The 22,707-nt window shown below is 40.7% G+C and overlaps 1 protein-coding gene across 4 annotated transcripts in view; it reads left to right on the forward strand.

Annotated features, from left to right (window-relative positions):
* rims4 (regulating synaptic membrane exocytosis 4) overlaps positions 1-22,707 on the forward strand; it is a 59,781-nt gene that overhangs the window by 11,109 nt on the left and 25,965 nt on the right. The window contains exon 2 of one of the 4 annotated variants that reach the window (XM_073468811.1): positions 3,641-3,648. The exons of 2 other annotated variants lie outside the window; for them this stretch is intronic. In XM_073468811.1, coding sequence (XP_073324912.1) covers positions 3,641-3,648 — 8 coding nt within the window. Of the gene's footprint in view, positions 1-3,640; positions 3,649-18,648; positions 18,657-22,707 lie in introns of all 4 variants that reach the window. One more of the 4 variants, XM_073468810.1, reaches the window with a different exon arrangement.

The following is a 22,707-nucleotide window of genomic DNA, read 5'->3' on the forward strand; positions in this document are numbered from 1 at the left end:
GGTAACACCGTACTCACCACGGTTATTTTGCGGGAACGAAAAGCATTTCTTACAGCAACACATTTCATCATCAGAAAAAGCCCAAATGAAACTAAAAACATCAGCTCTGTTTGATTCAAGCACTCGGTAGGAAATGTATTCCTCTGAAAGTTTGATTAAAGTCGAGCCTAGAAAGAAACGTTCATCAAACGCACATGAATGTGTCACAATCACGCATAAATTTATACATGAGATAGAAAGTAGAAAGTATCGACTCCTGCGGCAGCAAACATTTCACAAGTAATATTATGATGGCATTTTAATAAGCTGCTTGAAGTCTCCATAAGTTTGCTTTTTTATAGTCTGACCAGTGTGCAGTATAAAGTGGTGTACAATGTACCCAGAGGATCCTTTAACTTTTTCAAATGTTTAAGCGAAAACATAATTTTCTTAATCTTTATGCAATAATCCGACTCTTTATTTAACTTTTTGAACAAAGCAACAGAAACACAACAAAAAGAAAAGAAGCAATTTGTGCTGGTGAGGTTCAGAAAAACCCTGCAGGGCTTATAAAAGGAGCCCTGTGTAGGAGATACACTAATAATAAACACTCGTTAATGGGGCACCACCTCCGTTATTTTGTCTATTTGAATAATCCGGAGGTAATTAATCAAATTCGACTGGACAAGTTTAACTTGTATCAATTTTAATCAATTTCAGATCAATTTATTCATCTCATATATGAAGCAGTGAGATTCTACACATATCCATCGGTTCTCCACATTAAAAACAAACCTGCACAGACAACGACGTACGGTTAAATAGCCTATGTTTATTGACTAAATAATTCAGGTTAAATAAATGAAATGGCAATTTAAATGAATAACACAGGTAACAGGAAATGTGAAATAACTAAGTAATGGGTTATTAGTGGAATATAGGCTGATGGTGAGATCATGGGTTAGGTTGAAGCATTTAAATATTACGGTAGTAATTTTTAATACTAACGAGACCCTAACCGAATTTCTCTTAAGCTAAAAGATCAGAACCAGAGCCTTATACACCATCTCATGTATCATGTGTGAATCCAGCTGTTGTGAGTGATGGAGAGCCTACTTTCTCAGCCGAGTTGCGGGGCCGCGGCAGCGGATTCCCTCGGGTGATTTGCGACTCTAGCTGGCGGTCCGATGGCCGGGGTCAGCTCGTCCGGTATCAGTCGGTTGGGCACCTCGGTCCTTTGTCTTAGGAAGAGGGCAGCTGGTCCCGTACCGATCCGGTGCAGATCTTGGCTCAATGCCCAGCGGGATGATACCGCTAGCGAGCGCTGGGGGCTTGTCAAAGAGTCTGTCTTTCGTTGGAAACCGTTTGCACGGTCTCGGACACAGCAAGTTGCTGTAGTGTCGTGATGATGATTGTGATAAAGATGTTCTTCTTCGTTTCTTCGAGTGGTTTTCAGGCTCTGACTTTGTAAACTAGATTTAACTTCTTGAATAAAATAACTGAGGACGATACGTTGATCAAGCGGATCTTCCGTTGTTAGTTAATGCAAGGTAATCTAAATTAAGTTTACTTCTTCAAAAGCGAGTTACGATACTTAACGGTATAAAACAAATTAAAACAGAACTTCGTTCTGGTACAAACTTAATAAAAGAAGCTAATCAATACTGCGAAAAATATAAAGTGAGAAAAATCAACGCGTGAGCACTTCTGATGAGATCGCTGTCTTGGAGCGTGTTTCAAAGTAAAGTAAAGAGCTTCAAAATAAGTTACAAAAGAAAAACTAAAAACAACTAAAAACTTTAAAACAACTGAAAAAACAAAACTTTAAAAACAACAAAACTGTAAACAAAACTAAACAAAAACTCTTAACCGAGAGACGTGATCTCTCCGTTTTATTACTTGCAAATCGAGGCGTGTCTAGGCGGGGCTTACCGGCTTTTATCTCCAAGATTTAGTGGAGGTGTTAAGATTCACAGAAACTCACTGAACTAAACCGTGCTTCACCTTCTCAGTTTCTCACCATGGCTCAATAGATGTACTTTGTCTATCATGACAAGGATTATGACGTGATTAAACATTAATTATACATATTCAGCTTAATACTTGTTAAAACAAAGACATATCAGAGTCATTTACTGGTTATAACCATGAACATATTAAACAGAATATTTCTCGTCCAACTGTATCAGGACTCACCATCAGGAGGTGCTGTGGTTCCACCGAACACAGTACAGATTAAACATTAAAATTTGATTTCAGTCAATCTTAATCGTAGAGAAACGGGAGAAAGATCAATTTTATGAGCTTCTCTTACTGTTTCTTAATATGTAAGAAATAAGATTGTGAGATACTGACTTAATGGTTAATTAGAAATGGTCTGAAATCTGGAAGAATACAGAGACCATTTGGTTTGGAATGCGAGCAGATAGCATCCAGATGTGTCATAAATTTAAAGAAGACAGAGTAACAGCATAGAAAAACACGTCAGAAGGTGTCCGATGTCCACTCTGTGAATGTTTGTGGATCAGAAGTCATAGAGACAGAGAGAGAAATAGGTAGAAAGTGATCAGGCGTGTTACTTAATCTGCAAATGTAAAGACATTGTATTAACACATTCTGAAGACATTCGTTCGTCCCTCCTGGTGAACTGACACAGGTAACTTCATGACCTGTGTGAGGAGGTTCTGGTCAAAGGGAAAAGAGAGTTCAGAAATGGGAGTTTAGTTGTAAATTAATTAAAACTGTCCTCATTTGAAGTCTTTATGGTCCAGGAAACACTATCCTCTCTGCCAGGAGATAAGATGGTCAGCCTGGAAGGCGCCTCCTTCCTGTAAATAATCTTCATCCAGATGAGAAGAATTAACAAGAACAACAGGCCTCAATTTAATGCAGAGGCGATGGACAGAGGTTCCTACATATCCCCCACTTCGATCTGAATGACCGTAGTAGCGGGAACTTTGGATCGATGAAGTCATGATGTCCATCGTCGAGGAGCACAGGTGGCACACTTTATGATCAGAGATGGTGTCTGACTTTGGCATGTGCTAAGGTCTAATCATATAGTAAAGAAAAAAATAAGGGAAAACAGTACTGATAATACTAACTTGGTTAGTGGAAAGTTCTACTCTTAATCTTATAGAATTAAGGAGCCTGTTATAGAACTGTCAATAGTAACTGTTATCAACTAACTGTGAGAGTCGCTATCAATAACTGATCACTGCACTTGAGTAAGAGTGTTTTGCTCTAACTCAAGTGTGTGTTTGTCGAAAAATTTAGATTTCTTGATTTCATATTGGTTTGTGTCCAAATGATGGAGCTAAATTTTCAGTGTATAGGATAACGTTCTCTGGTAATGGTGGATAAATTTACTTCACCAGAAACAGTGGGATAAGATGCAGAAGAATCTTATTTATGGCTGAGCTGTTCACTGAGGATCCAATGTCTCTCAGCGTGTCTGCCATAACGAACTGACAGGTTGTGTGTGAGCATAATCAACTGACATGACTGAAAGGAGAATGATTACTCACGTAAATATTTATTACACTGTTCATATAGATGTACATTTCTGCTTATTTTCTAAGACTGAATGGGAGCAGCTGTAACACAAGCAATATCCCTTCAGGGATCACTAAAGTATTTCTGATTCTAATTCTGATTATAGCAAGGAGAGTTTTATTCAGAGCTTCACTGTGGGTTTTGACCACCAAAATGATGCTCTACAATGATTGGCTTATGTTTGTAGCACCTGCTGTTGTTGGTTGATCTGCGCTCTGATGTCTGGGATTTCAGCATGTAATTCACATTCATGGCGATTTTACTGTGAATAAACTTACAGCATGAACTGTAGAGAGTCCAAGATTTAAACCAACAAAATATTCTTACAAGCTTTATAGCTGATAGCTTTATCAAGGATTCACCAATTAATTGTTTAGGTCTGCAACTAAATTACTCAGTTCTGATTGAGTGACAGTGAACTTCTGCAACTGCTGCAACCTGTAAGTCGAGTCTGTCATTCTGATAAACACTTTCTTTGTGTGTAGACGACAGCTGGTGATCAACAGTCTGGGATGTTCCTTGCGAACAATCTCAGAGTTTGGTTTTAATTCTACTTTTCAATTTATTATACACTTTGGACCAAAGGGCAAACGTGTTAGATTAACCCCCACTTTGAATCAATTAGTTTTGGGTGAATCAAAGGACTGTATTTAGTTAAGCAGGTTAAGTTAGCAGGTTAATTTACAAAGCCTGTTTCTCAATTCAACTTTGTAAATGACGCGAACAACAGTGACCTTTGTTGACAAAAAAAAAAAAATTCTACTCGCGATTGGCACTTTTAGGTGCTTTAAAGGTTTTATCCTTATTTATGACCTATCAGAGAAGTTTGCATCCCTGTCAAGTCCCATGGGGTTTTTGTGTGGTTTCATCTGGTTGCGATGGATCCACTTAAGTGTCTGCTCTTTCTGGCCTTTGTTTACTTTGATCTTTTGGGGCAGAAGCTTGCGGGCAAGCCTTCTGGTGTTTTGGTTGGCCTTTCTAGTCAGGGGAGCAGAGGTGTAGTACCAAATCTTGTCCCCCACTTCGACTTTGTCATGGGACACTTTTTGGTCATAGTAGGCTCTGTGGCCCCTTCGTGGGAAGGGAGCTCTGTGAAGCAGGTTTGACAGTTGGGCCTGACAGCAAATTGAGCAGTCTTTGATGTAGTTTGCTACATCTTCCTGCATGTGTGGCCAATAGGCTACTTGTTGGAGTGCCTGGTATGTTGCTTTGGCTTTTCTATGTCCTGCGCATGGAGAGTTATGGGCCTGCATTAGCATCACCCCCCTGTGGCTCTGAGGCACCACGAATGCAGGTGAAGTGAGAGCGTCGGAGACATGTACAAGGAGGCCCTCGACAATGCGCAAGGCAGTGCGTGCGTCATGCAAGTATTTCAAGTCAGGACCGGAGCGTCTCGGTGCTGAAGAGTTGTCAGGAGCATTGGCTACTACCTGAGCTTGAGCGGCAATGCCGATCATTTGGGTGGGAGGGTTGGGAAAAAATTCAGGGTCAAATTGCCTGTGAGTTTTATTAAAGGCACCAGGTTTGGGTTCGAAATGCATTATGTTTCGAGCTATTTTATCTAGGTCCCTGTCGGAGGGGTTTCGCGAATATTGCGCGCTTGGAGGAGGGAGAGGCTGAGAGGAGGGAGACCTTTTATCTCGGTCACGCAGGTCCCTGTCAGTCCGAGACTGGACAACGGGATCTATGGGTGACATAGATCGTGGCGGGGACGTGCCTAATTGAGCGTTCCTGTGGAATCTGCTCTCTTTGTTTTCCTCATGAGAGTTTGCACCTGTAGGCGCTTTTGGGAATGAACTATACTCAAAGGAGTGCTTTAATTCCCTTTTAACCTCTTCGAGCTCTGCCTCTTGTTCCATCTGTTCAAGATGGGATTCGTTAACTTGGTCCCTGGCTTCTTTTAGTGCCTGTTGCATGTCATGTAGACATTTCCTTTCCCTTTCTCTGGCCCTGTCCCAAACTTTGAGCTTACTTTTTAGCTCCTTATTTTCCTTGGTTGCTTTTCCAAGGTCTTTGTTAGCATCTTCAAGATGTTTAGTTACTTTTTCAAGTTCATATTCTGTTTTATCTAGCTCTAGTCCTTGGGCGTGAAGGACTTGTTTGAGCTCTGAGTTTCCTTCCTGCATTTCAGTCTGTTCCTCTTTTTGTGCTTTAACCTGAGACTCAAGTCGGTTAATGCAGTCTTCTGCTTTAGTTAAGGACTCTTTAGTTTTCTCGTGTTGCTTTTTAGGGGTTATTTCAGCTAAAGCGTTCTCTAGCAGTTGGTCTCTGCGTTTTTGTTGTGCAGACATCACGATAACCATCATCCCTAACATTTTCTCTCTGTCTTTTCCTTTCATTTCTTCAGTCAGGGACTGGTGTACTAACGCGGACATTATTTCATGTAGCTCACTAGGGTCGGTCTTCTGGATTTTATCTGCATAATCTGGTAGCAACTCTGTGGTGAGATCCAATATTACTGAATCTAGATTGTCTGAGGGATTCACTAGGCTCACGGTGTCAGAATCACCGGGCCCTGCCATTGTTTTTAGAAGAAAAAATTCAATTCAAAATTCTATTTACTTTGTTTTATTTATTTATTTTATTTGAGCTTTTTTAAATTCTAATTGTTTTCAATTAGAGGTGGGGTTTGCTTGGTTAATTAACTCAATTTGTGAAGCTCAAAAACAGCAGACGTTTTGGATTTCAAAGGATTTGACAGCTAATGTGTTAACAACAATGACTAAAGTATTTGATCTAAATGTGGCTTTCGATTAAAAGTACTTGGATGTGTAGTTAACAGCTTAATTCTTTGACTTGCATGCACGTAGCATATATCAAGATCAAATTCCAAGTAATACAACAAAAATTTCAATTGAATTTGGAATAAAGTTGTCAAATCTGGTTAAAGTTGTCAAATTCGTAATTTACAACTTAATTATTCGATTTACCTGAATAATGAGACACATTAATTCACTATAGTAGTTATTGCAGTATCACAGGTTTCCAATAATACAATTTAGCAAGTACCTGTGTGGGATTTCAGTCTATTAAAGCTGAAAGACAAAATTCAATTAATCAAGTTAGCCAGCAGAATATTCAAATGTATTTGTTGTTAACAGAATCAGCCACTAGTGGTGTTGTTACAAATTTAATATTCACAGAGTTGGTCATTAGAAGAAGCTATCAAAAGAAATAAAAATATTTTACCGAATCGTCCTACAGAGGGCGCTATCGCAACTTCGGAGGTTTTACAGAGTCGGCCACCAGGGGCGCTATCACAGAATTTAATTTTAACAAGGCTACACGAAGAAGAGTCTAGAGGAGGGACTTTTAGCTCCGCCCACTGATATGCCCCCCTTGTTTTTCAAGGCTTGGGTCAGTGACGGTTTGGCTCTGGAGGGTTAACTTCTCAGCAAACAAAGTTACAGCAGTTGAGTTCACTGGTCACACGCAGTGAATCCTGCCACTTTAATTTTTGCACCAACAAGTTTTTCAGCACTTCAGAAAACATTCAACCAGCAACTAGCATTGCATTCATTTACTTGTGTTTTCACAATTTCAACTGATAGAGGTTTCCTGTCCTCCTTTACACAGTCAAATATACTGTCTTCTGAACGAGATTGTTGCCATAGCAACCAATCTTGATACTACACGGGGTAGATCAAATAAACCTCTCACTGTTTGCACAGCTGTTTTCTGTTTAGGTAGCTAATCTAAATCAGAACACACGAGGGTCTGAGCAAGTTACAAATATCTCCGGAACATCGCGGTAGATATAGACTTTATCTCAGCTGAATCTCTAAGCTTTGGCACAGCGCAACAGCTTATGATTCATCAAACCGGTTAATTTAAGAAGTGTGCAGCGACACTTATGCATGCAAATAAATCACAGACCTGGTACAACGCAGGATCTGTTCACGAAACATTAACGCACGGCGGCGCTGAACAATTTTAACTCACAGATCTGGTAATTACAGCGCAGAATCTGTACATGAAGCATTAACGCACGGCGGCGCTGAACAACTCTTTAAATCATGGATCTGGTACAACGCAGCATCTACACATTAATTTCCAACATGCAGCGATGTTGAACGCTCTTTATCACACACGGATCTGGTTACAACGCAGCATCCATACACATTAATTTCATATTAAGCAGCGAAATCAAATCTCAGCGAAGTTTTATGCTCACACACAATTCAAGGTATATGCAGTAGAGAATATAAGGTTAAGTATCGCACTAATCACTCGGTGGACAGCCAAACAACATTAAGACAGCTTTGGGTTTTTTGATTATTAAAACCGATGTTTGTCTGTAGGCTTCAATTTAATGCAGAGAACTGTGGTTTTAGGTGGCCTCGCACGGACGGCACCATAATAATATGTAGGAGATACACTAATAATAAACACTCGTTAATGGGGCACCACCTCCGTTATTTTGTCTATTTGAATAATCCGGAGGTAATTAATCAAATTCGACTGGACAAGTTTAACTTGTATCAATTTTAATCAATTTCAGATCAATTTATTCATCTCATATATGAAGCAGTGAGATTCTACACATATCCATCGGTTCTCCACATTAAAAACAAACCTGCACAGACAACGACGTACGGTTAAATAGCCTATGTTTATTGACTAAATAATTCAGGTTAAATAAATGAAATGGCAATTTAAATGAATAACACAGGTAACAGGAAATGTGAAATAACTAAGTAATGGGTTATTAGTGGAATATAGGCTGATGGTGAGATCATGGGTTAGGTTGAAGCATTTAAATATTACGGTAGTAATTTTTAATACTAACGAGACCCTAACCGAATTTCTCTTAAGCTAAAAGATCAGAACCAGAGCCTTATACACCATCTCATGTATCATGTGTGAATCCAGCTGTTGTGAGTGATGGAGAGCCTACTTTCTCAGCCGAGTTGCGGGGCCGCGGCAGCGGATTCCCTCGGGTGATTTGCGACTCTAGCTGGCGGTCCGATGGCCGGGGTCAGCTCGTCCGGTATCAGTCGGTTGGGCACCTCGGTCCTTTGTCTTAGGAAGAGGGCAGCTGGTCCCGTACCGATCCGGTGCAGATCTTGGCTCAATGCCCAGCGGGATGATACCGCTAGCGAGCGCTGGGGGCTTGTCAAAGAGTCTGTCTTTCGTTGGAAACCGTTTGCACGGTCTCGGACACAGCAAGTTGCTGTAGTGTCGTGATGATGATTGTGATAAAGATGTTCTTCTTCGTTTCTTCGAGTGGTTTTCAGGCTCTGACTTTGTAAACTAGATTTAACTTCTTGAATAAAATAACTGAGGACGATACGTTGATCAAGCGGATCTTCCGTTGTTAGTTAATGCAAGGTAATCTAAATTAAGTTTACTTCTTCAAAAGCGAGTTACGATACTTAACGGTATAAAACAAATTAAAACAGAACTTCGTTCTGGTACAAACTTAATAAAAGAAGCTAATCAATACTGCGAAAAATATAAAGTGAGAAAAATCAACGCGTGAGCACTTCTGATGAGATCGCTGTCTTGGAGCGTGTTTCAAAGTAAAGTAAAGAGCTTCAAAATAAGTTACAAAAGAAAAACTAAAAACAACTAAAAACTTTAAAACAACTGAAAAAACAAAACTTTAAAAACAACAAAACTGTAAACAAAACTAAACAAAAACTCTTAACCGAGAGACGTGATCTCTCCGTTTTATTACTTGCAAATCGAGGCGTGTCTAGGCGGGGCTTACCGGCTTTTATCTCCAAGATTTAGTGGAGGTGTTAAGATTCACAGAAACTCACTGAACTAAACCGTGCTTCACCTTCTCAGTTTCTCACCATGGCTCAATAGATGTACTTTGTCTATCATGACAAGGATTATGACGTGATTAAACATTAATTATACATATTCAGCTTAATACTTGTTAAAACAAAGACATATCAGAGTCATTTACTGGTTATAACCATGAACATATTAAACAGAATATTTCTCGTCCAACTGTATCAGGACTCACCATCAGGAGGTGCTGTGGTTCCACCGAACACAGTACAGATTAAACATTAAAATTTGATTTCAGTCAATCTTAATCGTAGAGAAACGGGAGAAAGATCAATTTTATGAGCTTCTCTTACTGTTTCTTAATATGTAAGAAATAAGATTGTGAGATACTGACTTAATGGTTAATTAGAAATGGTCTGAAATCTGGAAGAATACAGAGACCATTTGGTTTGGAATGCGAGCAGATAGCATCCAGATGTGTCATAAATTTAAAGAAGACAGAGTAACAGCATAGAAAAACACGTCAGAAGGTGTCCGATGTCCACTCTGTGAATGTTTGTGGATCAGAAGTCATAGAGACAGAGAGAGAAATAGGTAGAAAGTGATCAGGCGTGTTACTTAATCTGCAAATGTAAAGACATTGTATTAACACATTCTGAAGACATTCGTTCGTCCCTCCTGGTGAACTGACACAGGTAACTTCATGACCTGTGTGAGGAGGTTCTGGTCAAAGGGAAAAGAGAGTTCAGAAATGGGAGTTTAGTTGTAAATTAATTAAAACTGTCCTCATTTGAAGTCTTTATGGTCCAGGAAACACTATCCTCTCTGCCAGGAGATAAGATGGTCAGCCTGGAAGGCGCCTCCTTCCTGTAAATAATCTTCATCCAGATGAGAAGAATTAACAAGAACAACAGGCCTCAATTTAATGCAGAGGCGATGGACAGAGGTTCCTACACCTGCCTCGATATGCATTGTTAGAAAAATACAAAAGTCATGACCAAAAAAAATAAGCAAGGCAAGATAAAGCCAGCAGACGTGGGCTTAGCTTAGCATAGAGACTGGAAACAGCGAGCCTGGCTCTGTCCAGAGGTAAAAAATCCGTTACCAGAGCTCATTATTAACACATTATGTATGTTGAACTTTTGCTTTAAGTTGCTGTAACACACACGTGAAATCAACATTCGCCTCCGGTTCACTTGGGAGAAAAAACCCAAGCAAAGCCTTTGGTGAACTTTGCGGTGCGGTGAACTGGACTCCAGGAAGAAGTATGAACGGCACCAGTACCACCCAATTCACGCCCGTTTGGGAGTAAATCCGAGGCAGTATAAGGACGTGTCACGCTTCCTTCCAGTGTAGAAATGTGATCTGTAACAGACAGGGTTGAATTCAGACACTGTAAATACACTGACTGGTATGAAATTTGTATTTCTCACATATGCCTGCACTTTCTGAAAACTGAGCTCGCCTCTCTTGTAATTCAGCAGTAATGCACTTGTTCCTCTCTGGGTGTCGTGTTGCTAATTAGATTAAATTGTAAATACAGAAAAAGTGTTAATGGAATTAAGTTTGTGTAATTATCTTATGTGACTATTAGGTCTCACTGATCTCATCTAACACAGTTATAACACACTTCTGATACCTTCTGATGAACCTCGGAGTTCCTCATCGGATGTTTCGTCTCTTTCGCTGCAGCGTTGTGTAAAATAATTGAATGTGAAGCTGCACATTAGCTCTAATTTAATATTCTGTGTAATTTCTTGATGTGATCATCATGTAGGAAAGTGCACTAACGCTTAATAGAGTTACAAAATCTCTAATGACACCTGCATGCTGCAGATAACGTAGCTCCAGTATGTTAATTTAATGACTGTGAGGACGTATAGACGCGCTGTGTGAAGGTGTCTTTACGGCGAGGCATAAAGCTGCTCCGGCTGAGCCGAGGGGGCCCGAGCTGTAAAAGAAGCACTTTTCTCTCCACATGCAGCACTTTATAGCCGACTGCTGCCTCGTCCTGTCTCTAGCTGTTTCTCACTGTGCTTACGAGTGTTTGGGGGGATGTTTGAGACACAGATTTGTCGGTGTTACTATGTTTAAACATTCACTCTGTTAATTCTGTTATTGCTCTCAATAGAGTCTCCACAGTTTCTCTCAGCTGAATGTTGAGATTCAAAAAAAGTTCACAGGGTAGTTTCCGCGTTTGGGGAGTGTAGTGTGTGTTTGAGGACATTATGTGTCTTGTTTTCATGTCTGGTCAATCTTTTCTTCGGGATAGAGCTACAGCGTACATGTTTTATCAAACAAGTACACAGAAATGACCATTCTCTGAACTCTGAAACAGCCCTCAGAGAGGACTTTTTTGGTACTGTAGCAAACAAGTGTAACTAAATCTTTACATCATTGCATTATACAAAATTATAACACAGTTATCTCTAGAAAAATGATGGCAAATCACCAAATGTTGTGTGTGTTAAAGTTATAACATGCTCTAGCTGCTGTAGAGGGAGATGCTGACAGTTGACGTGCATAGACGGGTCATCAAACACGGGATTTAAACAAGCGAGGCCGCCGTTCATTTCTTGTTTCTTAGAAAAAGTTGACTTTATTTTTCTGACCTTGACCAGGTGGTTATTACTGTAACCTTGGAGATGAAGCACCCCTTATCTTCGTGACACCTGTGCAGGGAGCTTATTGTGATCCACAATTACGTTTATTGTGAGGATGATGGGAGCAAAGAAGGTGATGCAGCATAAAGAGCGACAAAGTCCACATATAGAGGAGAAATGGGTCAAACACACTCAGACTTTCACCCACGAGACTGCTGTTCATGTCACGTGTAAAACCAAAGTCAACGTTGACTTATTTTAAATTAAATAACACTACTGAACCGACGTGACTTAAGTTATGTAATGTACTTATTTTAAACAGTTGCACGATCTTTTCCTGAACCTAACTCGGTAGTTTTAGCGCCTAAACTGAAGCAAACTGCGACCGTGATGACGACGGTTCGATTCGTCTCTCGCTGGCACTGTATGTCGCTTTGGGAGTCACTGGCAATCGGTGTATTCAGTCGTTTCGGCTCTAACTGTAACACGAGCCATCCTCCATCAGAGTGTGATTTTTTTTTTTTTAAATGTGGGGGATCGTTTTAAGAGGGAGTTTTCCAGCGGAGCACACAGTGAATTAACACGAATCACAGCCAAAGCAACTCGACATGTTGTCATCTGATACAATAAAAATTTTAAACTGCAGCAGCTGCTGGTTCGTCTGAGGGTATAAAGCACTCGGAGGGGAGGGTAACTCAGGTAATTAAACTTTGAAAATAACTTCAGTGATGGTTATTGCTTGTAATAAAGAAAATGTGCTTTTTGAAAGTAAAAATGACTTCTCCAGAATATTACATTCTGTCCTTTGGATTTCAGTGTTAATATTTACTTGGCTTCAGGAGCTCTTTCCTAATTTAATCAAGTCTTTGTTATGGTTGAGTCTTCAGAGTAGTCTTTTCATTTCCAAAAGTCCTTGCTCAGACATTTTCCTCATTTAAAAAGGTTCTTGTTGGAGCCTCTTCCTCCCATTTTGGACCCGTTAGTCCGCTCCTCTTCCCCGCCGTCTCAATACAGACCTTGGCGGGAAGAAATCCCCACAGTGCCAACTGTAATATGGGATCAAGGACTCTGTTGTGTGTGTGTGTGTGTGCAATGAGTGAGTGAGTGCTAACACAAGTGCTTTTCGTGTGTGTGTGTATGTGTGTTGTCGGTCAAGGATCCAGCCAAAATCATCTTAAATTTATTTCATTGGAAACACCAACAGAACCGGTCCCCTTAAAGTGATTTGTTCTCCCTGCAGCAACACAGTAAAACTGTCCAGTCATTGCTCCCGACAAGAAGAAGAAGAAGAAGAAGAAGAAGAAGAGCGAGAACGAGGACAGAAACACCAAAAGTTAAATCAAGATCATGTCGGTGTGGTTAAACCTCTGAGACTTTAGGGAGTTAGTGCAATATAACAAAGTATTTGTTGAGTTGATTTACAGAACGTATGAAGCGTTACTCTGATCGGACAGCTCTTCAAAATAACTGGACTTTTATGTGCGTTCGCTGACACTCTGGTCCGTGTTTATCTTATCTTAGCAAGAAGACTGAAAGCAGAAGGAAACTGTTCGTGTTGCTCTGTCAAAGGTGCCTTCCTGAAATACGCTTGTATATTTTTGAAGCAATCTTATTTGATGCAGAGGTACTGTTGGATGAATTGCCATGATATCCTGTACAGACATTCATAGCCGAATGAGGCTGAAGTGACCCAGACCTTTTCATTTAAAACCATAGCTAAACCACAAAAGTGACTCACAACACGGCATATGACTGCTCGGAAACGACGTGTACGATACGTTGGTGATTTTGTGATGTGCTTTCATTTTGGTTTGGTTTAGGAAAAGTTCAGGGTTAGGGTTAAAAGAAAGGAGGAAAAAAGAAGTACATTTACGTATGTGCTTAAGAATAAGTCAGCGTTGACTCCTGGTGTCACTCCGAGGTGATATTCCTGTGTTCGACCCATCCATCCACCCCAACCTCTTCCATATTCAGACTTTCTCCCTCTTTATACGACGTCACCTGACTTCCTTCTTTGCTCCTGTCATAATTACTGCAGCCACTAGAGGTCGCTGCAGACGTAAACATTGGTCATTTTAAGCCCCTTCAACAATCCACCAGTGACGACTGGCTGGGATGGATTGCTCCAAAATTTTGTGAAGACAGCCTTAGTTTTACTTTAGGTGTTTTGTGCTAGGTATAACTAGCTAGCTTAGCTAACATACTTCATAAAGATGGTGAACATTACTTTGAGCATGCTGATGTTATCGTTCAGCTCAAAGCTGCTGTGTCTAAGTACAGCTAAAGTTGACTTTTTAAAACTCTAAACAAAAGCCAGATTAGTGTGTAATACATTGTTTAACTTGCTTGCTTGCTAAATATATAAATAGATCAGTTTACGAATGGCAGGAAGGTGTATTTATTTTCTTTGGAGTTGAGCCAATCTTGATCCACTTGTTCCTGATGCTACGCTAGGCACAGCATGTCCTGGACCTATCATCTCTGTGCTGGATACTATCTGCAAACATCAAACTGATGTCGATCTACTGATTTTATTCTGGCAGGCACACAAACAAAATGATATTTACTGCATGTCTACATTTCTGCAAATCGGGAAGGACATAAAATATAATCTGAACTGACGGGAACAAATAATAAGACAACCCAGAAAATAATCTGATTCTGGTTGAGTATTTAGTTTAATAGTGATTCAGAGCGTGATCTAACTTCTTAACTGCATTATTCTGTTATAAACAACATATTTAAGACCTCTTTGACTTTTTTCAAGGAGCGGAGGAACATTTTGTGGCGTCTCGTCTGTCTCACAATGAAGATAAATATCAGCGTTTTTTAATCCACTGGAAAATAGTTTATCAGTTTGTTCTTGCTTCAGCGACACAGTACTTAATGTTTGGAGGAGCAGAAATATGTCATCTTTCTGTCTCCAGTTATGATGGTCGCTTCTCATTTTTATCTCTTCTTTCTCTCTCGTTCCCGTCACTCACACTCTCTCTCGTTATTTTTAATTCTGTCTTCTTCCCTTTTGTGTCCTGACAGATTTTTTCCCTCCCTCTTTTTTTCTTCTCCGCTTCCTCTCAATCACTCCTCGTCTCTCTATCACACTTTCGCCAAACGTATCAAAGTTTGTTGGCAAACACAACAAAAGTCATCACACATCGGACCAAAAAGTGTGTTTAAATCAGAGCGATAAGACGCACCGGTTTGTGTGGGATTGATACGCACTGGAGATATTTAAGTCTGTCTCTGTAAATAATATATAAACATCCCTGACGTGAGCGTCCTCAGATCCTTCCTGCTGCCACCACGCTGAACAGATCCCAGAGGAAGGAATCAGACAGCTGACTGAGGCTCAGCCAATGTCCTCACAGTGTTACAGATTCATGGCTGGCTCACAGTCTGTGCTTACATTTATATTTTACCCCTTTAAGTGTTTAGCTGTCCTGATGCAGAGCGACTTAAGTAGATTAAAAGCGCATTAAGTTAATTTACTGCCATTATCGACCTCCGTTGGGGGTCAGCAGGATTTTACAACAACACAGATAAAACATATAGTTTGCATTGCAGTCTGTTTGTTGGTTAATCTCTTTGTTCCGGACTGAAATATCTCTCTGGACTGTTGGAGAGATTGAAATTTGGTGCAGATATTCATGTCGCCCAGAGGAGGATTTTGATTGCATTTGGCAACCCCTCCTGACTTTACATAATAGTAGATCACTCACCAGCACAAACTGTTGTGCATTGTACGTTTTTGCAAACCACCGGTACATTAAATTTGTGTTTCATTTACGTGTCATATCAACATCTCTTCAAAACGTGTCGAATACAGCAGCCTGGTCAGTCGGGCGATGCTTTCTACGTTCGACGCTGTAGTTACCCCTCTGGTGCAGTAGTTTAAAGAGCGAGGAAAGTCAACGTGGCAGTCCGATGGGTCAGACACTGGACTCTCCTCCAGAAACCTGGGTCCGATCCTCTTTGTGACCAAGAGTCAAGAGAGATTTGTTCTTAAGTGATGCTACTTCAGCAAGTTTACGTCACATATGTTACGTGGCGTGAGTGTCATCGTTAACGTAACTTCTGCGGCGTAAGTTACAAGACTGAACATGGTTTTTTTCACCCAAAGAATGATCGCAAGTAGTTTTTTGGGCCTACAACCGAACCAAACTGCACTGTTTGACAACGCAAAAGTCAGAATATGTCCTAAATTGTGAGTACAAATTCTGGTTTGAAACATTTTCTAGCCGTGTTTGTTATTTTAAGCCAACACATCCCTTCCTGATCCTAACCAAGTGGTTTTTGTTCCAGATTCCAACCTAAAGAAACATAAAGGGACGTAAAGTTTCAATAAATCTGTAGTTTACAGAAACGTAAAACACCAACATTTATTCTGACGATAAGGTTGCGCAAACTGTCAAAATTTCCACTTATTCATCGATGTCATTATCTACTAGATGGATAGGGGACAAAATTGAATACAAATATGCAGGATTCTCCAACGATGTATCCTAAAAACTTCAATAATCCCCGGAACATTTCCGTAGTACAAACCACATTTGTGGTTTTGAATTAAATATCTCAACATCTAGAGGTTGAATAGCCACAAAATTTGTGTCATCCTCAATATTCATTAAAAATGACCTTGGTGATCCTTTAACTTCTTTATCATCACTGTCCAAAACCTCCAACAGGTCATAATTTGAATTATGACCTAATTTAAGATATTCCCATCAGCCTCAGCTGTGTGTAATGTTAAAATCAGGTTATGGTGATTGTAATAGATTTAATTTAGTTCTTCCAGCTCAGCGTTTTCATTCCTCTGCATTAATTTAATGGTTTATTGGAAACAAAGGCATGTTGTGTGTCATTACCTTCACATTAAAGATGAACAAACATCTCCAGTGTCCACTAATGACCCGTCTTAAGTGCCTTGCATCAATGTACAGCAGGTCAAACTCAGTGCAGCAGGTCAAAAGGTCACTAATGACCCGATGATGAATGAAGATTTTTTATGACAGAGATGTACAATCAATGCGAAGGTTTAACCAGAGTATTGGCAGCTGCAGGCCCCGATCAATAACCCTCCCACAGGTCACCGTGAAACTCTATTTACCCTGAGTGGAGCGGAGACGAGGGAAGACATCCACTTCAATCTGCCAGGGAAATGTTTCTGTGGGAGGGAGGAGAAGGAAGTGATCAAGTGATGGGAATGCATGCGCGTGCACACACACACACAGACACACACACACACACACACACTTTGATTAGTAGTGTGTTGTTGCTGTTTGACCGGCGTATGGCACATGAAAATGGTATATTTCCTGTGTTTCCTTGTCCACCCCCTTTATCCCCCAACTCAAACCTAAATATTGGCAACTTATGTGATGCATACCACAGATAATGTTACGTTTCTTTACGTCACAACTTTACGTTTCAATTTTATGTTGTGCTTATAGTCTGGTTAGGTTTAGGCACAAAAACTACTCGGCTAGGGTAAGAAAAAAATCATGTTTTGGCTGGAAACGTCCCATCGTCTAATTAAAAATATCCAGTGGTTTTTATGCTGACAAAGATTGAAACTCCTTCTCGAAAACAGCAGTCTCTCACTTAAATATCCAGTGTCATGCCACTATCTGCTTGGCCACCTCTTGAAGAGAAAGTCAGCTCATAGACATGTAATGTAACGTCCACATTTTTATGTTTCTGTGGTTTGCAGAAACATAGAAATACCAACATTTTACTTGCTAATAATGGCATGACGGTGTCTCACTGTTGTTCCACCGGCAGGTAATATGTGAAACTGTGGTAAAACTAATGACCTGGAAGATCCAGTAGCTACTTACAGTTGGCCAATATTAATAAAGTTTAGAGAGTTAGAGAGTTAGAGACTCTTGGTCCTTGGACCTGGATAACCTTTGTGCATTGGGCACACATGTTCTGGACCGGCGGTCGCTGTTTGATGTCAAACAGAGAAAAGATCAAACTTGATTCGATCAGAAGACTCGGTTCACGCTCTCACTGTTGCTTGACAAGCTGCCATCTTTATCCATTTCAGCATCGAGCACACACCTTGAAAAAAATCTAACTTGATGTGTCCTTGAGCAAAAGCATTTAAACCCCCGGCTCTCCTGTGCCAACTGTGTAACATAGGCCTGCGACTGTAATTGTTCCGGTGGCTCCCAGGTGTGCAAAAATAGCATGTCGTACTCAGCAAAAGCCTTCATTTGGAGAAAGGTTAAAAAATGCTTATCTACCAATAAAGTAATTAGCTCTGACTCTGTCTTCCGGCCCCGCAAACGTTCTGCTTTGCCTGACGTTTGCGGTGCCAAGAGGTTTCAAAAAGCAGCTTCTTAGTCATCGCTCGTCATCGGCTGAAGCACCTCTACAGGAAAGTCATCTTTCAAATAAATGCAACTCTTTCAGTGCCTCCCGGGATCCTCCTCCTCCTCTGTCTTGCTCTGACACCACCTCATGCCAGAGTCTCTCTCTTTTCTGTAATGAATGGGCTGATGGTGAGAGAGCAATTTCACTCACTGGATATTGCAGTACATCCATTTTATTTTATTTAACCATTCATTCATCCGTGAGGGGTTTTAGAGGTGCCCGGGCCCCTTACCGGCACAGCGTTGCTTCATTTTGAAACTCGGGGAAAAGGATAGATAAAACAAAAAGGTTTGAGCCAATGATGATACAAGAAGCAGAACAATGACTGGCTGGTTTTGAGAAATGACAGACAAAAAATGTTCAAAAACTTGTCTGCAGAACTAATAGATAGACGCAGGCGTTTCACGGTGGCTAGAGTCAAATTTAGGAAGGGCAACGTCTACAAAGTAATCTGTATCTCACCCCGAGAAGCTAAAATGCATCATGATGTTTAATCTTCCTCATGCGTCACCCAGAGGAGCAGATGTACCCCGACTGTCTTCATTAGTTTTCGTGACAAACTCAGTGTGGAGGTACAGGAGGGTGGGTGGGCGCAGGGATACGTCACAAGCTCCCAGCATGGCACGGGAGGCAAATAGAGCCTCAGATGTGTGTGAAGTTAAGAGTTTTTGAAACTTTACAAAGGCTTTCAAGAGGGAAAGGCGTCGTGAGGAGAGAGCAGGGAGCTGGCACGACGCTGTGGTTCGTCGGATAGTGTGGCGTTAACCTTCGATGTGACGAGACTTGTTTGATTCCCAGTGTTTGTGTGAGAAGAGGATGTAGTCGCAGGGATGTTCTGCACCAAATGATCGCCGCGATAGAGGTTGTTGAGAGGTGGAATAAATATAGAAATGACCTCATTTTTAACTATCCTGAAGAACATCTCAATCTGCACACCTTCCTGAAAAATATTTAGTCTTTCCTGCTTTTTCTTCCCCTTCAGCAGCTCTCATCTCAGACAGGATGCTATTAGACTATCTCTCTTCCTGTACTTAATGTGACTAAGGTGTGAGTCATGAGTTGATGGATGTAAATGTCATTGATTGCTTAAGTAGTCTAGACACCCCATAAATCATGATTTGTTTATGGTGAGGGGAGTTAAAGGTTTATTGGATTTTTTTTTCCCCCACCGTCTGTTGTACAGCTGATTTCACTAACAAACTAACAAGAAAACAGAAATGAGATAAAAAACAATTAAAACCAAGGTTCAGTGACATGTTACGATGAGATGAGACTGTGAACAAGCAAAGAAAGGTAAGACTAAGGCCTGAAATATACCTGCTTTGTCATTATGTTGTAGCATGGTCGCAGCACAATGGAGAACAAGACTAAAACATGACTTTATTGACTTTTTTGTGGCTTATTTTGTGTTGTTTTGGTCGTAGACGGTCCTCTCACATTCCTGGATTTCTTGACTATGCAAGGTGGTGTAATACGCATGATTATACTTCAAGTCTACATTGCGCACCCGTGCTTGTGCTCGTGCATGAGCAACCGTGCCGTGACCTCTTCCAACCATGCCAGGGCCGAGAAAATGCTTAAGTTAGCTAGTCAAGCAAACTGGACTTCGGGGGTCAAACATGCTTGGGCATGGTGCGGATTGCCTAATGTGAGTGCGCCCTAAAACACTGTCATTTTGTGGAAAATTGGTCTCAGTGGAGCGGTGATTAATAAAATTGCTTAGCCAGCTGAGGTCATGGATGTATAATGACAACTGGATACAGCGTCGGAGGCAGAGCACTGTTCATATGAAAGCTGCTCAGTGGCACATGAACCCAAAAACGTTTGACTGCATCTAGAATTACTTGAATCTTCTGTATTATGGGCGCGTAGAGCAGGAGAGTGTGCTAGAGCTAGCTGGGCTAACTTCTGGTTTAGTCTTTCGGTAACTTGATCCTTCTCAACTTTCCAAAATGTTATTGAACCGAATGGATCAGATAGTGAAACGAGTCATTGTGTGTCTGCAGCCACTTCTTTCTCAATGTAAGCTTAAGGGGAAAAGTCTTTTTGGGGCCAGTGTGCACCATGTGACATTGTAATTACACAGTTTGGCCTCTATGTCAAGTTGGCTTCACAGCCTGGCGCTCGTCCTGGGAGGCTTGGCTCAGCTCTGATGGCTGGCTTTTCAAACATTTTCCACCATGGACGGAAATAACAGCTTCGGACTGATACTGATCTTTTACCACCTATTTTGGCAAGCGTGTTTGTCATTGTGCAGCAGCAATTACACAGATGTGACATTGTACGGATGCGGACTTGGTCTATTAGCTTGCCCTTTAAAAGTTTTCTCCATTGCTGTTGCTGCTGACATGCCGACTGACCTCTGACCTCTGACCCAGCCACGTCCCCAAACTGCCCCTACACTGCTCCGACTGTTCATGTGTGCATTGCATGCTGAATGTGTTGATTTCTGATGACATCTATAACCAACGCTTAAGCGGTGCGATCATGCACACATGAATCTATTGTTAAACACAAGAAGGCTACCGTATGCCTCTTCACAGACAACTCGTATGATTTATGCGAGCTGGGTATGTAATTTATACTAATTACAGAATGCTAACTGCTCAAATGCACAATGATTAGCAGCACAGATAACACAAATTGTAGACTAATAATATCGTGGAGACTGAGATAGCTTATATCACAGACTGAAGTCCACCGGGCAAAGGCCTGTATGCTTCAGATTTAAAGGCTCGCTGCTTTGTTGGTCGCTAGTTTTTATAATTTATTTCCTGATTATTTTGTGAAAATGCTCCTGCTGGCTGTTCTCTGAAGAGTTTGTTCAGGTAAACTGCTTTAACATGCAAATATCCAGCACAGTTTGTGACATTGAGATAACTTGTTAGAATATTGCAAATTCTCAAGGGGACAATTATGCAAAAGCTCCTTGAAAATATTGTCTCTTCACGGCATGTGGCTTCTGTTTCTGTCCCATATATTTGTCTTGTGAGTCATTTAGGCCACCAGGTATGACCTACCTTCTCCACCAGTCTGTCTGTCTGTCTGTCTGTCTGTCTGTCAGTCAGTGTGTTGGCCACAGACGTCGGCTGAATGGGGAGCAGCTATTTTTGGTGTCTGTTCTGCTTTCATTAATATCTCTCTGCTGGGAGACCAACTAATGAGTCCTGGCTCTCTGATTGCTACATCACAACTTTTTGTGAGTCACATCAGACTTTTTGTGCTACATCACAGTGGGTGCTCCACATCACATGCTGTGAGCTACATTTGCTACAAACAGTGGTCTATTTCAGACTGAAGTGGGATTTTTTACTTTTATTCCTCTTTTTTAGTGACTCGGTGCACAAAGAACAGGTTGGAGGAGACGCTTGTGCTCATATTCAAACATATCTAACAATAATATAATAATGATTTAATTCCTTGCAGTTGTTTGACCTTTATCTGACACTCATGGACCCGAGTTGCGGGTGTGGCGACAGAAAAGAGAAGAGAAATCAGGTTGACAGAGTGGACAGAAAAAATCCTGTGCAATTCCTCCGACACACTGACAAACCGGACTTAAGATGCCAAACATCTGGAAACAAATAAACAACAACAGCTGGTCACAGAGGGAGAAAGCGGTGCAGCTCGGCTTTCCAAGCAGATGCTGACGGTCCGAACATCTGTCCCCCCCTTCCACCCGTAAACACTTGTGCTTCAGGGTCAGTACCTGTAGCTGCTGTGGACTGCTCACTATGCTGAATGAATGCATCACTTACACTGCAGCAGCTTTCAAAGTCATCAGGATTATTTCAAAGATGAGATTATTGGAAGAAAGTCTACATAGTGGCTTTAAATCCAGTGTAAAAATGTAATAAATGGCTCTAAAGATGTTTGTTATAAACACAGCTTAATTATTTTTTCTTTTGACTTCGTCACTGTCACTGTTGGCTTTACGGGCTCACTCTTTTTTAAACACAGACGTCGGTTCGGCTCTGTAACGTCCTCCACTGCCGGTTCAAAGGACGGCAAACAAACGTCCTCGATTCCGTCTTTGTGCCTTTCACACAAAAACACATATGACATATATACTGACTATACTGATCTTTCCTTAATTCTTGAGTTAAGATATATTTTATTTCATAATTCAAAATATTGGCCTATTCTGCTCCTATATCCGGACATAATGCATGAACTATCTTCAGATTTAGAAAACATTAATAATGTTTAATAACCTGTGTTTCTTTCTTCTCTGAGGTTCTTCCTCATACTGAACGATTACAATTTGAGAGTAACAACAAACTCTCATTTCGCAGTTTGTAACTAAGTACATTTACTCAAGTACTGTATAAAAAGTACAATTTGAGGTACTTGAGTATAAGATATTGTTAATTTATTATTTATTAATTAATTTATTTATTTTATCAGCAATCAGATGCAAAAAAAGAAAGATAAGCTAAATGCTGAATGT

The sequence above is a fragment of the Pagrus major genome, chromosome 6 (assembly GCF_040436345.1).
Source record: "Pagrus major chromosome 6, Pma_NU_1.0".
Classification (NCBI taxonomy): domain Eukaryota; kingdom Metazoa; phylum Chordata; class Actinopteri; order Spariformes; family Sparidae; genus Pagrus; species Pagrus major.